The sequence below is a fragment of the Xenopus laevis genome, chromosome 1S, assembly GCF_017654675.1.
Source record: "Xenopus laevis strain J_2021 chromosome 1S, Xenopus_laevis_v10.1, whole genome shotgun sequence".
NCBI classification, from domain to species: Eukaryota; Metazoa; Chordata; class Amphibia; order Anura; family Pipidae; genus Xenopus; species Xenopus laevis.
In genome coordinates, this window is record NC_054372.1 from 51,689,246 (window position 1) to 51,708,801 (window position 19,556).

Consider the following 19,556-nt stretch of genomic DNA (forward strand, 5'->3'; position numbering starts at 1 on the left):
GAGCCCGTAGGGGTGTGGGGTAGTGATGGCGAATGTGCTGCAATAATTTGCAGATTTCTGTAGATTCGTGAAACTGCAAAAAATTTGTGAAACTTGTTTGCCACTTGCTTCGATTTTGTCACACGTAATATATCCTTGTCGCACGTAGTTTTTGACGTCCGCGTTGTTTTATGACACACGTCTTTTTTTTTGAAGCACGATAAAACGAGCCGTGGCAAATTTTTGCCACAATTTTACGAACAAATTTAACAATGGCAGCATTTTTCACCCATCACTAATGTGGGACCCCTAATGTAGAAGCCCAAGACCCCCACAGTCCGACGATCAATCAAGTGGACTGAGGGATGACAGTGTGGTATTCATTTCTGGTTGTTATTAAGACATATCATAGAGGTTTTATTTGTATTAAAAGTTCTATGAACAGTATTATTTGAAAGGGGCTCATATAAAACCTTAGGAACCCTCTAAATATCATTGTAAAATGGGAAACAAGATGAAAAAGAAAAACAATAATTGATCAGTTAGTCCCAAAGGGTAACATGCTATACTGTATTTAATACAATCCTATGGAGATATAATCTCTCAAAATACTTCTACTGCTATTTAGAACGTTCGATCATTTTCAGTCTTTCATTCCATCCTAAAATGGACTAAGACTGTAAACAAGTATACGAGTATTTTGAGGAAAAAAGCTTACAGTAATTTGCCCTTTAGTGAATCTACCCCAGAGGATGGAACCAGCATAAGGTCATGACAAAGTTAGAAAAGAGAAGGTTTACTTTTACTGGGAAACTGGGAAATGTCTTCAGGGGTCAGTGATTCGAATGGGGGATATGATAGTTTTAGAGATGGTTAGCTAGGCCCTATATGAACCCCTATTTCTAAGGATGATTTTGGAGTTGCGATGGTTTCATGATTTATTTCTAGCTAAGCATTAATTATAAACAGAATCAGTATGGTAAGAACAAAATGATAAGGAATCAGCATTATTACTAAATAGAAAGGGTAAGTCCAGAAAGGGTGGACTCTTGCCACAGAGAATGATAAAATAAGGATGAGATAAGTGTAATGGGATTAATTAATTAAATAATAATAAGATGATGTGATAAAAAGCCAATGAAATGCTGCCATTTTAATAAGAACCAATCAAAAGATAATGATCTTAATATGATAATGATGTGGTTTTATGTTATGAGAAATCTTGTAACAGTCAGGGGGGAGAGCTCTCCTGGCTGCTGAATACAATTGTATTTGGAGCTTGTTATCGTTATAAATCTTCCTTCTCTGACCAAACTGTTTGGGAGCTACTTATCCTCAATAATAGTTTAAGTTATACAAGTTATGTTTAAACAGGAAGGATGGTGCCATTTTGCCTGAACAGCTCCAATTTACTCTACTGATGAGATTGGTCTAGAAAGTGCAAGGGAAGGGTCAGCATGTCCTTTTGTCTAGTTGCAGCAAAGCAAGCAGGCAGCAGGGTTTTTTTAAGTACAGCGTTAGATGGTAAAGAGCATGGCTAAAGGTTAGGTCTGAGGCTAGGGAATGAGGTTGGGATGGCTCCAACGAATGCAGTCTTCAGCAGCTTCCTTGTTAATTGTCAATATTATACATAATACTGTTATCCTAATATATAACTGTATATATATAATGTGTGTTAAGCTTAATTTAATGTTAATAAATTTTATTGCGGCCTGTTAAACCCAAAAATTGTTTTTAGTCTGAGTTCTGTGGAGGGTAAGAATGTTATAGGGGAGGTAAGGGGTGAGTCAAGGCATTACAATAGCGCAATACACTGTTACTGCCATTGTAAAGGATGGCACCATTCAAGAGACCAGTGTGTTATAAGGAAGGCATATGTTTCTTTTTGAAACTCTAGGTCTTGGAATACATATTATAATCATAGCATTTTAAGTGTAATACCCCTAGTGGAACTACTTATGATATACAGTAAACTGCATAGCATTTCAATTACACAAACAGCAGGATATATGTAATATGGCAAATCATGTCTTACTGAGGTCTTCATTATCAGGGGGAAAAAAACACATTTATAAAGCATGCAGAGTAAATATATAATATGACACAAAATGCTACCTCAGGCAGTAAATTTCCTGTTTATATACTACTCTAATCTGTGTGCACTTCCCACCACTATTTTCTCTAAATATTGTCAGGGATAATATATTCATGATCAATAAATGATGTTGAAAGTTACTACATCAGTAAACCATTACAGACCTTTTCAAATGTAACAATTTATTTTCCATGCTGGAAAATTATTTTCTGAATCCTGAATTAAATTTCTCATTTAAAAGTATACATATATATATATATATATAAATATAAAGAGTTCCCATACTAAACTGGGCCCCTTGTGGACTGCCAGTAATAAAACACATAAATTGGGGTCACTCCTGTGCTCACGATTCTCCTGGGGGGATTGCTCAGCCTCCTGGCTTTTCTCTCAGGTCCTCATTCAGACTCAGTCAGACTAATTCTCTGTCACTTGGTCTTGACTCTCTCTGCACCTTGCAGTGGCAGATGGCACCTCTAGCCCCTCTGGGAGTTCCTCACACAGGTAGGTATTCTTACTGCTTTGTGCCCTGCTCTGAGAGACCTTCCTTACAGCCTTACTGTGGAAAGTGAGCTTGAATCTGTGAGTTGGACTACTGGAATGGAGTACCTGGCTTGCCTGTTTCTTCTAGAATACTTCATCCTCCAGGACCTGGCCACCTGACCTGGCCATCAAAGCCTTTAAACAGAGAAACTCTTCTCTGTTTATTAACACCCTTCCTGATGCCTACATCTTCTAGTGGGGAGAAATCAAAGGAAAAACACACATTTTTAACCAATTCTCTACCACTATATATATAGCTTTGCTGTAAAGACCCGCACTACAATTTACTGTTTCATCAAAAAAATATTTTTTATCTAGTACATCAATCCGACGTTTCGGCCCACATTTCGGCCCAAATGTGGGGCGAAACGTCGGATTGATGTACTAAATAAAAAATAATTTTTTGATGAAACATTAAATTGGAGTGCGGGTCTTTACAGCAAAGCTATATGTGAAATATTTGACCCTGCACCCACAAATATTGAGGAAAGTCTGGTTTTCAGAGTGCGGCTGCTTACTATTGACTATATATATATATATATATATATATATTTAAGCTACATATTTATATATCTTATTGGTTCTTAGAGATAGTGACAACTTCCTTTCACACTTCAGTATAGTGACAAATATAGGGGGTGGCACTTCCTCTTTGGCCTTCCTCTGCTAACCCAGCTGGGTGTGTCTGGGAAGCCTGGGATCAACATGGCTCAGTCAAGAGTACTGCCGTAGAGAGACAACCCTTCTAATGAAAGTCAGGGAACAGGGACCCCATGAACGAGGTAAATTTAGTTACAGGACTAGCTTTTGTCAAGAGTACATTCTAGGAATGTAAGATAGGCAAAGCAAGAACGAGCAGCCTGTGCTCCAACAAGGATTGATATCTTGGGGTAGCCTTCCTTTAGGCTCTGCTAGCCTAAAGTGAAGGGTCTGCAATACTAAAGAGGGATTCGGTTAATTCTTGTCTCTGATAAATTTCTGCTGTAGGGAAAGCAGACCATTTGGCTTTGAGTGAACCTTAAACTTAGCAGGCTGCTACAAGGGTGTCACAAAACGTACCCTACCTATGACTGTATCTGATGTCATCTACTACAATACTACCTTGTGTTTTGTGAGAATAAATTCTGTGTATTGTCTTGGACAATAAAACCCAGTGGTGTTTTGTTTTTCAAGAATCTCCTATAATTATATTTCTATGCAGCAGTTGCACAACACCCTCTCATCCTCCACTTAACATGGGTTCATCTGGGTAAGAAAATCCAGAGTCACCCATCTTCCACTGTTCACTAGCTTAGTAAGGCCTGGTTCAGCCAAGATATGTTACCTTTCCTTGTTTTTATTGCATAATTATAATTTATAATATTGATTATCTTTATCTCTTATCACATTTATTTTTTATTAACCAAGTGCCCTGATATAGCAAATAAATATTAGCAAAGTTATTTAAAATAGTATTCAAAGATCTAATAACACATTTGTTGACTTATTTAGAGAAAAAAAAACTACAGCTTTGAACTGTTTTCCTTTCCTAAGCGTGCAGTGGGTGTCCGTCTTGCTGGGATAATCTTAGAAAAATGTTTGAAAATCCTGTTTCCTGCCAAAACTTTTTTCTGATTGTCTGAATTGTTCTTTTGTGCTTAGTAACTGCTAGTAAAAAGAAGAAAAACATCTAACACCATCCATAAACATAAGGTTATTTTTCATATGGCTTCAGGTTTTTTTTCCGTTTTAATATTTAATATTGTATTTATCAGATTTGAAATAATTTTCTTCTAAAAAATAAAGGTTTTGAGCACCTACTCATATAATAAGCAATAAATTAATAGGTCTTAAAAATTAAAATTTTTTTTAGTTAGAAGTGTTATGCTTGCGCAGAAACACCTCCAAAAGATATAGCTGTATCACCTGAAAGATGTTACATTTATAATGTAGAAGTCCATCCTACATTGCTCAAATATATCAATCTTGTCCCATTTTGGTTCGCCGAAAATTTTTTGAATTTCCCGCGAAATTCACGAAATGGTGAAAACTAGCGGAACACATTGAAGTCAATGGGCATCAAAATTATTTTTGCCAAATGCATTAAAGTCAATGTTTATGCTCGCGACTATCCTGATGCACGCCCCAAATTTTTTCAACAGGCTGGAGAATTTTCGCTGCAGTTTTGCAGTTTTTATGCTATCATTAAAGCTACCTTTTTTTAGGATGTCTTTTAAAATAGTCTATACAACTGATTCAAAAAGGTCAGGAAAAACAACTACCATGATACTGCTATTTCTCCTCTCATTCTCATTTAAAGAATCCCTCAGTCAAATAAATATTATTGTGCATCCAATACAAAATACCAAACTAAATAGCGGTTCCAAAGTAATATTGGAAGGTTTTTTTCGACTAAGTCTCCAAGGGCCATTTACAACTGTATGGTTGCATTGAAATGAAAGTGAATGTTGACATATTGACACCATTCATTCATTAAAGGACCCTGTGTCACTTTAAGGCAAGGATTTAATGTGCCTTGATTATCATGAAATTTAGTAAACATGTAACTTATTGATTTGACTATGGTTTCCTACTTGAATGAAGAAACCCCTACATTGCTAGAATAAGCTTTAACTCACTGGCAATATAGCAAAGTAGCATTGTAAGTAAATGTTATTGGTGTCACATTTTGCAATTACTTTATGCCTTGCATTTCTTAATCGTTTTCCGAAAACCCCAAAACTGGTTTAGAATCAGTTATCCATCTAATTTTAACTACCAATAAATTTAAGAGGGAACATTGAGAACCCACCTAAACATCGTGTAGACCCAGTTCGGGGTACAGCTCCATTATAATCCCTACTTTATGCATGCTTTAATTCTACAATAATCACAACAAATATTTTCTAAAAATATTTATAACATCAACAAACACATAGTGATGGTGTTGTTTAAAATATAACAGATTTTTACACTTCAAAACTTTGATACAAGGACTTCAAAATTTAAGGATGTGGCTGGGATGACTATGTATAGGCACATTTTTAAAGACACATAAAAACAATATATAGTAAAATTTGCTGTTATTTTCCTTCTGCCCCTTTATCAGCTGGTATTTGGTCTTTAGCATTTACAAAGATATTATATAGTTAAAATATATTAGCAAATACTATATGATGCAATTGAAGTTTTTCAACCTGGTTAGTATAAATAAATACCATACAGGTATTAAAATATAAAAAACATAGTTGTGATATCGGTGTAATGAACATGATTATAGTATATATAAAACCTTTACTCTGATATTGTTTCATTTACTTCTGTTAACATCTTTACCTACTCGACTCCTACAGCAAATTCACAATTAAACATAGACAAAAAGTTATATTAACAAGGCTTTTACCATTTTAATCAACTTAAAAACCATATACAAAAATGTAAAATTGCTTACATAGTCTACACTATTAAACTTGGTTCCAATAATATAAAGAGAAAAAAAATACCAAGGAAAGATAAATAACTAAAAGCTAATTATATAAATAGAAGAACTTTTTTTTTATTGCAAAATGTGATCATTTTCAAAACTTCACTAGTATTTGGTATAATGTACATGTAAGTGATTTAAAAATATGGATCACATGGATCTTTTTGTCCATGCAAAGGAAACATTGGACATGGCATCATATAAATAAAGTAATTAAGTAATTATAAATTTTAAACTTTTGATAAAACAATTCAGAAACACTGTGGCAGACCTTTATAATATATATATTCTTGCACTTTCTCAAACCTATATATATAGTGGATAATGTACCCCCTACTTTAATTTATAAAGATATTATTAGTCACCGAGGAGTTATGTGACCACATAAAAGCACGAGGCAGCAGTACATAAAAAAGCACAAGGGGGTACATTATGCATTATAATCTGCAGTTTTGTGTCCAGTGTCTTCCTTCCTATATATGTGTAGTATTTTACTGACTTTGCCCTATGTGCTGTAAAATGACACTTTTAATGCTGTTTTCCTTCCCCCACCCCTGCTCCCCACTTAATTTTATCCCTGTAGTTACTTTCTTTGTGTAAAAGTACCTGTTTTTGAATTCAATCTGTTTTTCTCCAATATTCCTTGTATCCTGCGCTGGGTGATGTCAGTTGCAGGGGAGGGGGGAAGGTGAGGGAAGGAAAGTGTCAGAGGACTGGAGAATGATGGTTGTAGGTGGAGCAATACTGGAGGTTGTATGAGGGAGACCGGAATGGCATTGTGGAGGGGGAGCTAAAGGAGCCGACACGGAGGAGCATGAAAATTAAAGTTAAGAATGTGGGTGGAAGGGAGGGGGAGTGAGACGGAGAGCCACTGTGTGAACATGAGGGAGCCCATTGAGCCATCATGTGAGGGGGGAGCTAGACTAAGTAGACTCAGAGGGGCAGGGCCTGAGCATGAAGCAGCCAAGCGATAGTGAGACAGGAGGAGTCCGCCAGTGCTAAGCTAGAGCTGAGCCAGGTAATTAGATGAAAGGGGGGGCAGAGTGGAGGAAGAGAGCAGCAGCTGCAAGTGCTCTCTCTCTAGTTTATAGACGGCACGTTCTGATGCAAGAACGCGCCATTTATAAGGATATAATTTACAGTCTGGTCCCATAGGGAAATGACCAGACTGTAGATTATATAGTGAATAAAGTACCACTTCTTGTAAAATATAAGGATCTTATAAGTTACAGAGGAGTTTCTTGACCATATAAAAACACGAGGCAGAGGGCCGAGTGTTTTAATACAGGTCATGCAACTCTGAGGTAACCTCTAATATCCTCATACTTTACAACTGGTGGTGCTTTATTTATTATAACACACAAGTTTCAGTGAGTCATGTGACAGAAATTACATCAGAACGCACCGTTTATAACTGATGACATCAGAACTCACCGTTTGTAAGGATATAATTTACAGGATATTCATGGCTTTTATGTATTATATATATATATATATATATGTGTGTATATATATATATATATATATATATATATATATATATATATATATATATATATATATATACACGTTTGAGAAAGTGCACGAATTGTATTCCCATAACTTTCATCTTTGGCTTTGATAACAAATAAATTCCTTTTTACAATTCAGAATGGAAAGTTTTCATATTCATCGCTCTCCCCTTTAAAGCAGGACTAGTCTATAATAATTCAAAAGAAGTAAATAGTAACATTAAAAATAAATAAAATCATCAATTGCTTTTGCATCCCATCAAAGATCACAGGTGCATAACTAAAACTAAATGATAATAATGTTTTTTTTTACCTGGTTATATTGTACTCCAATTGTATATTACAGTGCTGTTGTCCTGGAATCCATAAACATATATTTTTGTTTTACCTGAAATTCTTCAAATTATTAATTACTACACCGTTCTGCCAATTAAGAAATGTGCTAGAAAATAAGTTGGTAGCTGTCAAAGAAATCATCCACAGACTGATTACTGGGACAGCATTTAAAAATAAATGCTATTTAAAAAAATTGAGGTTGCCCTTTCAAAATTATGGATATGTAGCACATTTAAGGATATGAAACAAAATCAGTATTATTGAAATCTAGCTAATAGAAACTCCAGTCATAACTGTAAAACACAAGAATGCCACTACTGTGTAATAAACAATATAAACTGTCTTAAAAGGAAACTAGAAAAGTGTTTTTTTCTTTTTTTCTTTTTAATTATAAAATTCCTTCATTACAGTTATCTGGACTGAAACAAAGGACAAAGGCCACATCAATGTATTTAAATGCTGCACAAAACTGATAATCTTTAAAATTATTTTAATTAAATATACCATACCAATAGGTGGCCAACCCTCTGCAGCTATATTTAATTAATGAAGTGAAAATGTGTGTGTGTGTATACAATATGTATATATAATCAATGTTTTTTAGAACCCTATGGGGTTTATTTATCAAAATCCGAATTTATCTAATTATTTTCTAAAACATACTCCTACCAAATCTGACCAAATTCTCCTTATTTAGCAATACAGATTCCAGAAAAATTTCAGTTTGGAGAAAAAAAATAATGAAAATAAGTCAGAAAATTGGAATTTTATGAATTTTTTGGATTTTCTGCCTGAAAAATCTGATTTTTTTTATTTTTGTCCGAAAACCACAAAATCTTTGGATTTTTCCACGAAACCCAGTGCAGATCAGGATATCTTTGAGTTTTCTCACATTAACTTATATAAGTAATTTGGGGTGTTTTGCTTCGCCAATTTGCGAATTTCCCACGAAATTCGTGAAATGCCAAAAAATTCGCGAATTTTTGATGGCGAACTTTTGCAGCGGTTTCGCAAATTTATTCGTGGGAATTTCCCGCAAATTCGCGCCTGCCAAATAAATTCGCCCATCACTAATAATAAATGCAGTAAAATTCAAGTTTTTTTCCACTCAAAATTCAGATTTTATAGTAAAAAAGAAATTTGAGTTTTTTGCATTCGGACTTTAATAAATAACCCTAGTCCTTGATTTTACTTTGAGTCCATAATCTGTCTTTAATATAAAATAAATATATATATATATTTTTTAAAGTAATTGCACCAGACAATCACAGTACAATGATTACTTCTGTTACCTCAATAAGTATAATACATTTTACAAACTGATTAAATAGTTATCATCAAAGACATGTTTATTGTTGGAAGGGTAATGTAATTTTCCGTATGTCACACATTTGATAATGAAATGATCTCTAATTATGTCCTTTTTTGGGGGGACATTATTAAATGTGATCATTGGACAGTGAATAAATGAATCACTTAAAGCATTAACCTGGTATGATAATAATCATGATAAATTGGAAGTAAATATATGCAACCGAAATGATTAAAAAAGTTTATCGATGGATATAGATAAAACAAATTATGGTAAAAAACTACTCCCATTAAAATATATTGTTTGAATGTCAGGAAGTGTTTCAAATGTTTATGAAATCTGGAAAAACTCTGGAAAAGTGTAAAGAACACACTGGAATATGAAAAAAATAAAATAAAAAATAAAGATCTTTTTAATACAGTCAACATGGTATTTCAACTTTGCTGACATGGAGTTAAGTTAAAACGTAAATGATTGTCTGCAATGAATCACTTGGTTTCTTTAATAAAACATATTACTCTTCTTCATAGATATATATAGATATATTACAAGTTAAACCATGAAAAAATATTATCAGAGACGCAGATAATATTGAAGAGGTTAATAATATGACATGTTCCTAACTTCAAATCTGGCTGTGTAAAAAAATGATTTGGAAAACACTATGCTTCATGAGTTGTCTATTAAAAAACATTTCTAGGCAGGATTAGAAGATATATAATTTTCAAGTATCCACAAAACTATGCTAGAGAAAGATACGTGTAAGTTATATGGTTTAGGGCTAATTGTTCAAAATAGTCATCTTCAGATACATATCTTACAATTTAAAACTGTACAGAGTATCCAGTATTGTGTCTAACAACATATACAGATTTTTTTTTTTCTTTATAAAACTTAGCTGTAAAATTAAAAGCCCAAAGTTAAAATAAGGAAGATCAAAAAATGCCTTTATAGGTCTAGTGCTCAATCTCGGAAGCTGCATCTTTGGTATTAAAATTTCCGTACAAATGGATGTAGCTTACAGCTGCTTTAACCATCTAAACTCAATAGGAAAGGACAACATTGCCCAATAATGTGACTCTGAGGACAGTTGACTAGAAATTGGTCCAAATCTGACAGTATGAAACTTTATTAAATTCTTATGATAAATTATTTTGGACCATTGTTTATTTATCGGGGTTCATTGTGTGGACTGTATGAATTTATTATAAATCAACTAAGTTGTACCACTTTTTCAGAAAATTATATAATATATATATACTTTATATTTATTTAGAAGCTTTGAAATAGTACAGTAAACACTTTGCAACACGGTGTATAAACTACAGAATGTCTTTGATATTTTGTGGGTCGGCAGATAAAACAGCATTTTTATGACCCCCACAAGTGTATGTAACATGTTCACAATCTCTCCTGTAAAGTTTGAGTAATTTGGGAAACACTTGATTACACAAAAAAAATATATAAAACAGTCAATTTTAAAACAGTGATATTGCATTTATAATGCACGCTCTATCAGTACGATTGGCTTCTTGTGGTGACTATAAACAGCGAAAGGGCTCAGTGACGTTTTGGAGAAAGTAAGATATATAGAGTGCTGTAAACAGGCACACACTGATAAGTAAGGCGAGCACAGTCGCCTCTGCAGTTCCTAGAGTTCTTCACATTTCAACTCATTTCTCAGGCCTGCTGAGAGCAATAAGGTCCGAATATTGGCCATGACTTCAGCAGCAGACTAATGATCCTTCCTTCATTCCACGCTGGGTGGCCAGAATAATGAAGTTGAAAAGTTGATACTTTTGTTGGTCAACTTGTGCAAATCATGCTGCTTCAGGTAAGTTCTGTAGATTTGACTAGCATATCCTTTTCCGGGCTGTAAAAGCAATAAGAAAAGTATAATGTCAATTGAAGAACAATGCTGATATGTCTTGCAGTTTTTTTTATAACCAAATAGACATTAGGGAGGGTATTTATTAAAACTCAAAATTTCTTGTTATTTTAAAAATAAAAATTCAACCCAACCACGATTTGACTTAATTTACTAAAGAAATCTAAATGAACAATGTTTCTGGAAAAGTCTCAACAAATCGTGCAGCAATTCGAATTGTGTAACTTTTTTTATCTCCCGTAAACCACAATTTTTTTGAATTTTTGAAAGAAAACCAGCATCCGAAAACTCAAACCCAGCGCACATCAAAAAATCATTGGGACTTCTTCCATTGACCTATATGCAACCTCAACAGGTCTAAGATGCCAATTTTAAAAGTCAGATTTTATTAATTTGGAGTTTAGTAAATAACCCGGCTTACAGAACATTTATTTTTAGATGGGATCAGTGATGCCCATCTGAAAGCTGGAAAGAGTCAGAAGAAAAAGGCAAATAATTCTAAAACTATAAAAAAATAAATTATGAAAACCAATGGAAAAGTTGTAGATAATGATAAAGTTGCTATCTTATAAAACCCTCTGAAGTGTATACATTACACTAATTGCTTATTCTTATATGGTTTCAGTTGAGCTTTTTTCTTCTTGTAACAAAGATTTGTATTTAATTAGGGCAATGCGGTAGCTTAGTGGTTAGCATTTGCAGTGGTGGAGCCTGAAGTTTAATTCTGCCCAGAACATTTCCATCCAGGATTTTTATGCTATCCCTGTGTCTGCATGGGTTTCCTCCAGATAACTGGCTTCTGATTAAATTGATCCAATTGTGTATGATTGTGATAGGGACCTTTGTCTGTAAGCTGCAGTGAGGTAGGGAATGATGTATGCCTGTAAACTGTGTTAATTTGTCTGTGTTATTTAAATAACTGGAAATAATTGTAAAGTCTATATTTGCTGTATTGTGCATCTGGTCCAAACTTTAATATATTTTTCTTACATTTTTACGCAGGTTATCATAAACTGTAAGGACTGGTGCCAGTGGCGTAACTAGATATTATTGGGCCCCACAGCAAATTATTTTTCAGGCCCCCAAAATGTTTAGAGGTTGACTTGTTTCTCCAATATTTATTGAAATTGTATATGAATTAGGGCCTCATGGGGCCCCTATACATCCTGGGCCCCCCTGCAGCTGCAGGGTCTGCTTCCTCTATAGTTACGCCCCTGACTGGTGCTCTTTATAGGATTTTACATTTTTGTAAATCCTGGTTTTTATTTTGAAAGATAGAAATAAAATAAAACAAATAAATGCAGTAAATTCATAGCAATCTTAGTATATTGATAACAGTTTCAGTTTGTTGATTTTTTTATTATGATAAAAATTATTATCTAACAGATAATTAGAAAACCAGACTATGCATGTGATATGTTTGGTAAATATTGAGTTATAATAGCTGTGCAGTTAAGAATTGAATGATCTAAAATTCCTTGAAATGTCCATTGAAGGACAAAATCCTTAATTGTAAAGTATATCCCTAAACTGAGAGAGAATCATGGGAGAAGACACAATAAAATTTTTATACCTTCCACTACATTTACAGATGACAAAATAAACATTAAGTTAACGACCAGAAAATCATTGTCAACAGAACACCAGGACAGCTAACTTACTTAGCCCAGTACAACCTTTGCTGTTAACAAACGGCTGGTAGGAGTTTGCATTCCCCTCTACAAGTGGTCAGCAGCCTGATATTCAAAACAAGCAAGTCAAGGTAGAAGGTTTGAAAGGAACATTCCCAAGAGATTGGTAAACAGGGATTAAAAGGGTTCAATTTGTTGAAAGCAAGTAGTACCGAAGTACAGCTGCCTGGTAGATCTAAGAACAACACTCAATAGTAAAAACCCATGTCTCACTGAGACACATTCAGTTACATTGATAAGGAAAAACAGCAGCCTGCCAGAAAGAATTTCTCTCCTAAAGTGCAGGCACAAGTCACATGACCTGGGGCAGCTGGGAAATTGACAAAATGTTTAGCCCCATGTCAGATTTCAAAATTGAATATAAAAAAATCTGTTTGCTCTTTTGAGAAATGGATTTCAGTGCAAAATTCTGCTGGAGTAGCACTATTAACTGATGCGTTTTGAAACAAACATGCTTTCCGATGACAGGATCCCTTTAAACATAATCATATAGGAAATAATGGTAGGATTTCTGTACTTTTATCAAGTAATCTATATGTTGCAGCTTCCACCCCATTTTTGAACAAAGAAAACCATTATTCACACACATATGCCATTCCATTCACAAAGTATGAGCACAAAAGCAAAAGTATTTATAGTGTCAAAAATTGCCATAAACATAGCAGCCAATTATATATTTTATAACTGCACTGGAAAATGCATTTGTTTGAAGCAAGTTGCAGGGTTTGTTTAAAAAATGATAACTTGAACTGGGGAGTATACACTAGCAATACAAACTAAACCTGCTCTCAACTACGCACCTCAAATAAAGTGATGTCCTTTGATTTTTTAAATATGCCAGGACCATTTTAATCATGCTATATGATATCTACAATAAATACAAAAGTGAACACTTCCCAAAGTCATTTATACATCTGTTACATATACACAGCAACCATATATTATACAAGTTTAATTCTTAAATCATCTTTATTGATGCTGTAATGTACCTGTATGTTTATGTAATCTCCTTATTAACCTCCCCATATTGATGTTACCAGTGTTGGCCCACTGAGCCTGTGGCCTCAAGGGCCCCCCACACCATCCTCCAGGCCCCCCAGCCTCAAACTTCTCTGTGCAGCTGATACAGCCCCCCCCCCCCCATGTACCTATGTTTTTCCAGTGCTGCAGCACAACCAGAAAGAAGAGGTAGTTCAGGATCGGGTCAGGGCTGACGGGGTCAGAAGACCCGGGGCCCACCGGGGTTTTTCCCAGTTTCCTGCCGGCCCATTCCAATCCTGGATGTTACTCCTTATCATCTTTACTTTTTGTTCCAAATCATTTTGTTTTCCATCAAAATCAAGTGTGTTGGTGCATATGAGAGTTTTGAGTTTACACCCAAGAACACACATTGAAACTAGAGGCAAGAAAACTGCACATTGGCTGAAACTTCCTGATCAATTAATTTACCAAGAGATGTCGCAAATCAATTTGTTTGCTTCAGATTATAAATTGATTCATACTTTGTTGTCACAAATCAATTTGTTTAGTATGAATTCTCGATTTATTTCAGGTCATGCCAACCTAAATCTATTTGGAGAAATGAATTATTAATTTTACTTACAGCAACTTGCAGTGCTATAAAAAGCATCATATGGCCAGCTAGGTCAGTCACTTTGGCCTTATTAATACCTATATGTATAGCTTTTTGGTACAAAGTGTTGACAGACCATCCTATTATCCCTTGGAATGTCGTTGGTCTGTCCATGCAGAAAATGTGGTGTACTCATGCTACCATGTAGGGTGTATTTGCTAATGCATGCTTCACTTAAAATCAGTTGTTATTTTTATAGCAAAATGTCCAGCCATTTAGACTATCACCCAAGAGGTCAGATAATTGTAAAATTCAACAATAAGTTGCCTCTTTTTTATTGATTTCTTCCTTTAACATAAGTCATAATGCTAACATTTTCTAATTGCCCAGTGTTGTTAGTGGAGTACCACGGGACTATGTACTAGGTTCTTTGTTTTTCAACTTGATTATTAATGACCTGGAGGTGGGCATTGAAAGTACTATTTCTATTTTTGCAGATGATACTAAATTGTGCAGAACTATAGGTTCCATGCAGGATGCTGCCACTTTGAGTGATTTGTCTAAGTTGGAAAACTGGGCAGCAAACTGGAAAATGAGGTTTAATGTTGATAAATGCAAGGTTATGCACTTTGGCAAAAATAATATAAATACAAGTTATACACTAAATGGCAGTGTGTTGGGAGTTTCCTTAATTGAGAAGGATCTTGGGTTTTTTGTAGATAAGACGTTGTCTAATTCTGGACAGTGTCATTCTGTGGCTTTTAAAGCAAATAAAGTTCTGTCTTGCATAAAAAAGGGCATTAACTCAAGGGATGAAAACATAATTATGCCTCTTTATATGTCCCTGGTAAGGCCTCATCTGGAGTATGCAGTGCAGTTTTGGACTCCAGTCCTTAAGAGGGATATAAATGAGCTGGAGAGAGTGCAGAGACGTGCAACTAAATTGGTTAGAGGGATGGAAGACTTAAAGTATGAGGGTAGATTTTCAAGGTTGGGGTTGTTTTCTCTGGAAAAAAAGGCGCTTGCGAGGGGACATGATTACACTTTACAAGTACATTAGAGGACATTATAGACAAATAGCAAGGGACATTTTTACCCATAAAGTGGATCACCGTACCAGAGGCCACCCCTTTAGACTAGAAGAAAAAAACTTTCATTTGATGCAACGTAGGGGGTTCTTCACAGTCAGGACAGTGAGGTTGTGGAATGCACTGCCGGGTGATGTTGTGATGGCTGATTCAGTTAATGCTTGGATGATTTCATACACAGACATAATATCAAAGGCTATTGTGATACTAAACTCTATAGTTAGTATAGATATGGGTATATATAATTTAGTGAGGGTATGGAGGGGTATCAGTAGGTTTATAACAGTGTTTAATACATTTTCCCCAAATATGATACAAGCTACAACACAATGCAACACAAAATATACATATGTGTATTTAAAAAAAAAAGAGAGAGAACAGACGATATTTGAAACTGCATTTACTGATCAGAAATTAAAGATCTTACAGTAGCAGATTTCCTTTGTACTCTTCACTTCCTCTTCTGTGGAACAGGAAGTTGCTCTTGACCTCCTAATGTATACCTATTGTAAAACACAACAGGACATCACACTAAGAGATAATAATGTAGCCATTAAAAAGGGATTCTGCTTTATTTCAAATATCTTGTGTTCCGCATACATCATTTCTCATTAACATTCTCAATACAAAAAAAGGAAAATTTTTAAGTTGTTGCTGCTTTTATTAAGACTTAAAAAAATTAAAAAATACATGCCAATAGTTTTGGAATGTTTCAAATATAATTATTTCTTTGTAAGGGCAGTAACACACATGGAGGTTTTGGCCCGTTGTATTTTTTACTTTTTTTTTTTAACCATTGGAATCAAAACTCCCAAGATCAACCTTAATTTTCCCCAGTTGACAATGCAAACAATTCTCCTCTGAAATCTTGCACCTCTGCACGTGAGTGTTTGTGTGAGTAAAAAAATCAAAATGACAAAAATGTTCATGTGTGACATTGCCCTAAATATTATTAAACCAGTCATCTAAACAACAGTGACATGCATGTTAAAGGTAAACAATAACCACTTCTGCATAAATGTATTTAAAAAAAAACGGTGCCTGTATGTAATTTAAAGCTAATATTTTAACCTCTCAGGAGAAATGGCTCCAGTGGGCTCCACTTAAGCAGAGGTCGTAAGTTAAATATTTCCATCCCCTTCCAAGTGTTTCTAACCTCAGGGCCTCTAGTACTGTCATAAACACTTAAAATCCCTGCCCATAAAAGTGAAAGAACGTGCCTAGATGATGTGGGTTCTGTTGTGTAAAGCCACACACAGTCACCCTGTTCATTATGATATGTTATTTTCTTTTACAATAACCAAAGCCACATTTCCCACATCCAGTAACTCTAGAGTAGAGGCAGATAACATGGTTAACATATTGTTTTAGGGAACCAACTTAAAATATTGAAAAAAATAATTTATTGTATCTTACTCCAGTAACATATTATGTTTATACAGATGATTTGAAATGCTATTTATACTGTATATCATACGACATGCATTACCTTTGTCAACATACAGCATATATTAACCAAAATATTGTTGTTCGTTCATCTTTATTGCTGACCATTGATGTATATACTGTATGCAACCCAAAGGGTACATAATCTTCATAATTTATTTCAAAATACTATTTTGGGATATGCACAGAGAGTATATGTGTATTATCTCAAAATCTATCGTACAAAATACTGCAATTTAAATTTCCCATAGAGTCCATTTTAAATAAACAAACAACTATTTCACAACCCAGCAGTGATTATATTTTCAAATGTATTCCTTTTAAAATAAGATCACATGGGTTCCATTTTCAAACTGTCTCTTTTTTCTTTCTTTTATTATTAATGGCTCCTTCCCCTTTTCTAACTTTCAAAACTACGAGTAAAAAATAATATTTCGTTATTTTTTTTATTATTATTTTGTTTAATGTTTGGTAGCACTCCAGTTTGGTATTTCAGAAGTTATGTGGTAGCTAGCAACCAGGTAGTGGTTTGATTGAGACATTGAAGAAGGCCTGAACACAAAGATAAATTACATAAGATAAAAAATTAAATTGAAGTTTTGAAGGCTGGGGTTACTGACCCACATTTGAAATCGATGAAAAAAGGCAGAAGAGAAAGGAAAATAATTGACAAATTGTAAGAAATTAAAAAATGAAGACCAATTGAAAAGTTGCTCAGAAAAGGACATTCTGTAACATACTAAAAGGTAACTTAAAGGTGAAGTGCCCCTTTAGAAATACAAAAATTTCGGATTATGCAGCTTTTTAAATCCTTACAAGTTTCAACTCTTGAGGGGGTTCCTCTCAGTCTATACATTCAAACATCTAGAATACAAATCACAGCATTGGAGTAAAAGTGATTGGAGGTACACAAGGCCAGAACAAATAAATAACTATGGTTAATCTTAAACTCCTACTGGTAAGCTTATCTGATCACCATAAGGATCCTTTAAAACCATGCAGAGACATTAAGGGGCAGATTTATCAAGGGTCGAAGTGAATTCGAGGGAATTTTGAAAGTAAAAAAATTCGAAATTCGAAGTAATTTTTTGGATACTTCGACCATCGAATAGGATACTACGACTTCGACTTCAATTCGAAGTAAAATCGTTCGAATATTCGACCATTCGATAATTGAAGTACTGTCTCTTTAAAAAAACTTCGACTTTATTACTTCGCCATATTAAACCTGCCGAAGTGCTATGTTAGCCTATGGGGACCTTCTAGTGCAGTTTTTTGAAGTCGAAGTCGTTCGATTCGAAGGATTTTATCGCTCGAACGAACGATTTTACTTCGACCGCAAATGGGCAAACTCGATGTCGATATTCAAAGTCGAAGTATTCCAATTTGATGGTCGAATTTTGAAGCTTTTTCTACTTCGAAATTCGACCCTTAATAAATCTGCCCCTAACTCTTTATGTTTAATAAGGAGAATTAAATTCAGAGTATTAAATAGCAAATGGTACAGAGAGATCGAGAATTTATGATTCTACTTTTCCAATTAAAAGCTATACCTGCTATCAGCAAATGTGATCTTAAAAGTCACATCTACTCCAAAGACAGCAAAGGAATAAGGAAGTGTAATAAATGTATCAATTGAGGAATTGCAGAGTGAAATACACAGTAACTTTTGTGCCACTTTTGCAGTCCTCCAGTTAACTAGTTCAGGTGCTATAATATTAAATTACTTAAAACTCAACTTTTATTAGTCTCACTAAAAAACATTTTCACCACACAGACACAACATTAGGAATCCTCCTCAATGAAGCTGGACCATGTCCATAAAATTACACAAAACTTAAAAACATACATAGGTGGACAGGTAGGGGAAATAGTGAGCTGATAACCTCTCAGCCACTATCTACATAAGTGTAGTCATGTACGGGGTATACACAAATTCCCCCTTATTCGTATCAGTATAAAGACCAATGTCAAGACACTCAGTATTAGCTAAGATAGTTCTCAAACAACACTGGAATACCACAAATCTGTGTCTCCACTTGGTGGCTGTATCAATTGTACTTAGTTGTAACCAGCCATGAAAGTTTTACAACAAAAATTGCACTGCCCAGTAAGTAGACAGGTCTCTCGCTCAAACCGCCCACCCAGACCACCCTTCCATTTGTTTCCCAGAGTGAATCTGCCTAACTACGTAGGGAGCAGAAAGGAGCTAGTCCCCCACTGTCCACCTATGCCTCCCGACGCGTTTCACCGGAAAACCGGCTTCTTCAGGGGAATAAGGAAGTGTAACAGAAACCTTTTTTGAAAATGTGATGTCCTATGTAGTAAGGGCCATCCCCACTCTGCTGCTATATTGATGGAAAAGGATAATCCAATTTCCTGAGCAAAAGGGTTTTTCTTTTCCCTGGCTATCCTCATGTCCACAGGATGTTTTGAGTCAAATTGATAGACTTTTTCTTTCCAATCACCCCCGATTTCTCTTAAAAGGGGTGGTCCACCTTTAAGCCATCTTTTAGTATGTTATAGAATGACCAATTCTAAGCAACTTCAATTGGTCTTCATTATTAATTTTTTATATTTTTTTTAATTATTTGCCTTCTTCTTCTGAGTCTTTCCAGCTTTCAAATGAGG

General features: G+C 34.8%; 1 protein-coding gene across 2 annotated transcripts in view; it reads right to left on the bottom strand.

The window, feature by feature from the left end:
• Nucleotides 1-9,250: 9,250 nt before the first annotated feature.
• pcdh10.S (protocadherin 10 S homeolog) overlaps nucleotides 9,251-19,556 on the bottom strand; it is a 56,988-nt gene continuing 46,682 nt past the window's right edge. The window contains exons 5-6 of one of the 2 annotated variants that reach the window (XR_001934120.2): nucleotides 15,907-15,982; nucleotides 9,251-11,112 (exon numbers count right to left, since the gene is read on the bottom strand). Coding sequence is in view for 1 of the 2 variants with exons in the window: in XM_018243308.2 (XP_018098797.1) it covers nucleotides 11,093-11,112 (20 nt within the window). In the remaining variant the exon portion in view is untranslated. The remainder of the gene's footprint in view (nucleotides 11,113-15,906; nucleotides 15,983-19,556) is intronic. The other variant, XM_018243308.2, reaches the window with a different exon arrangement.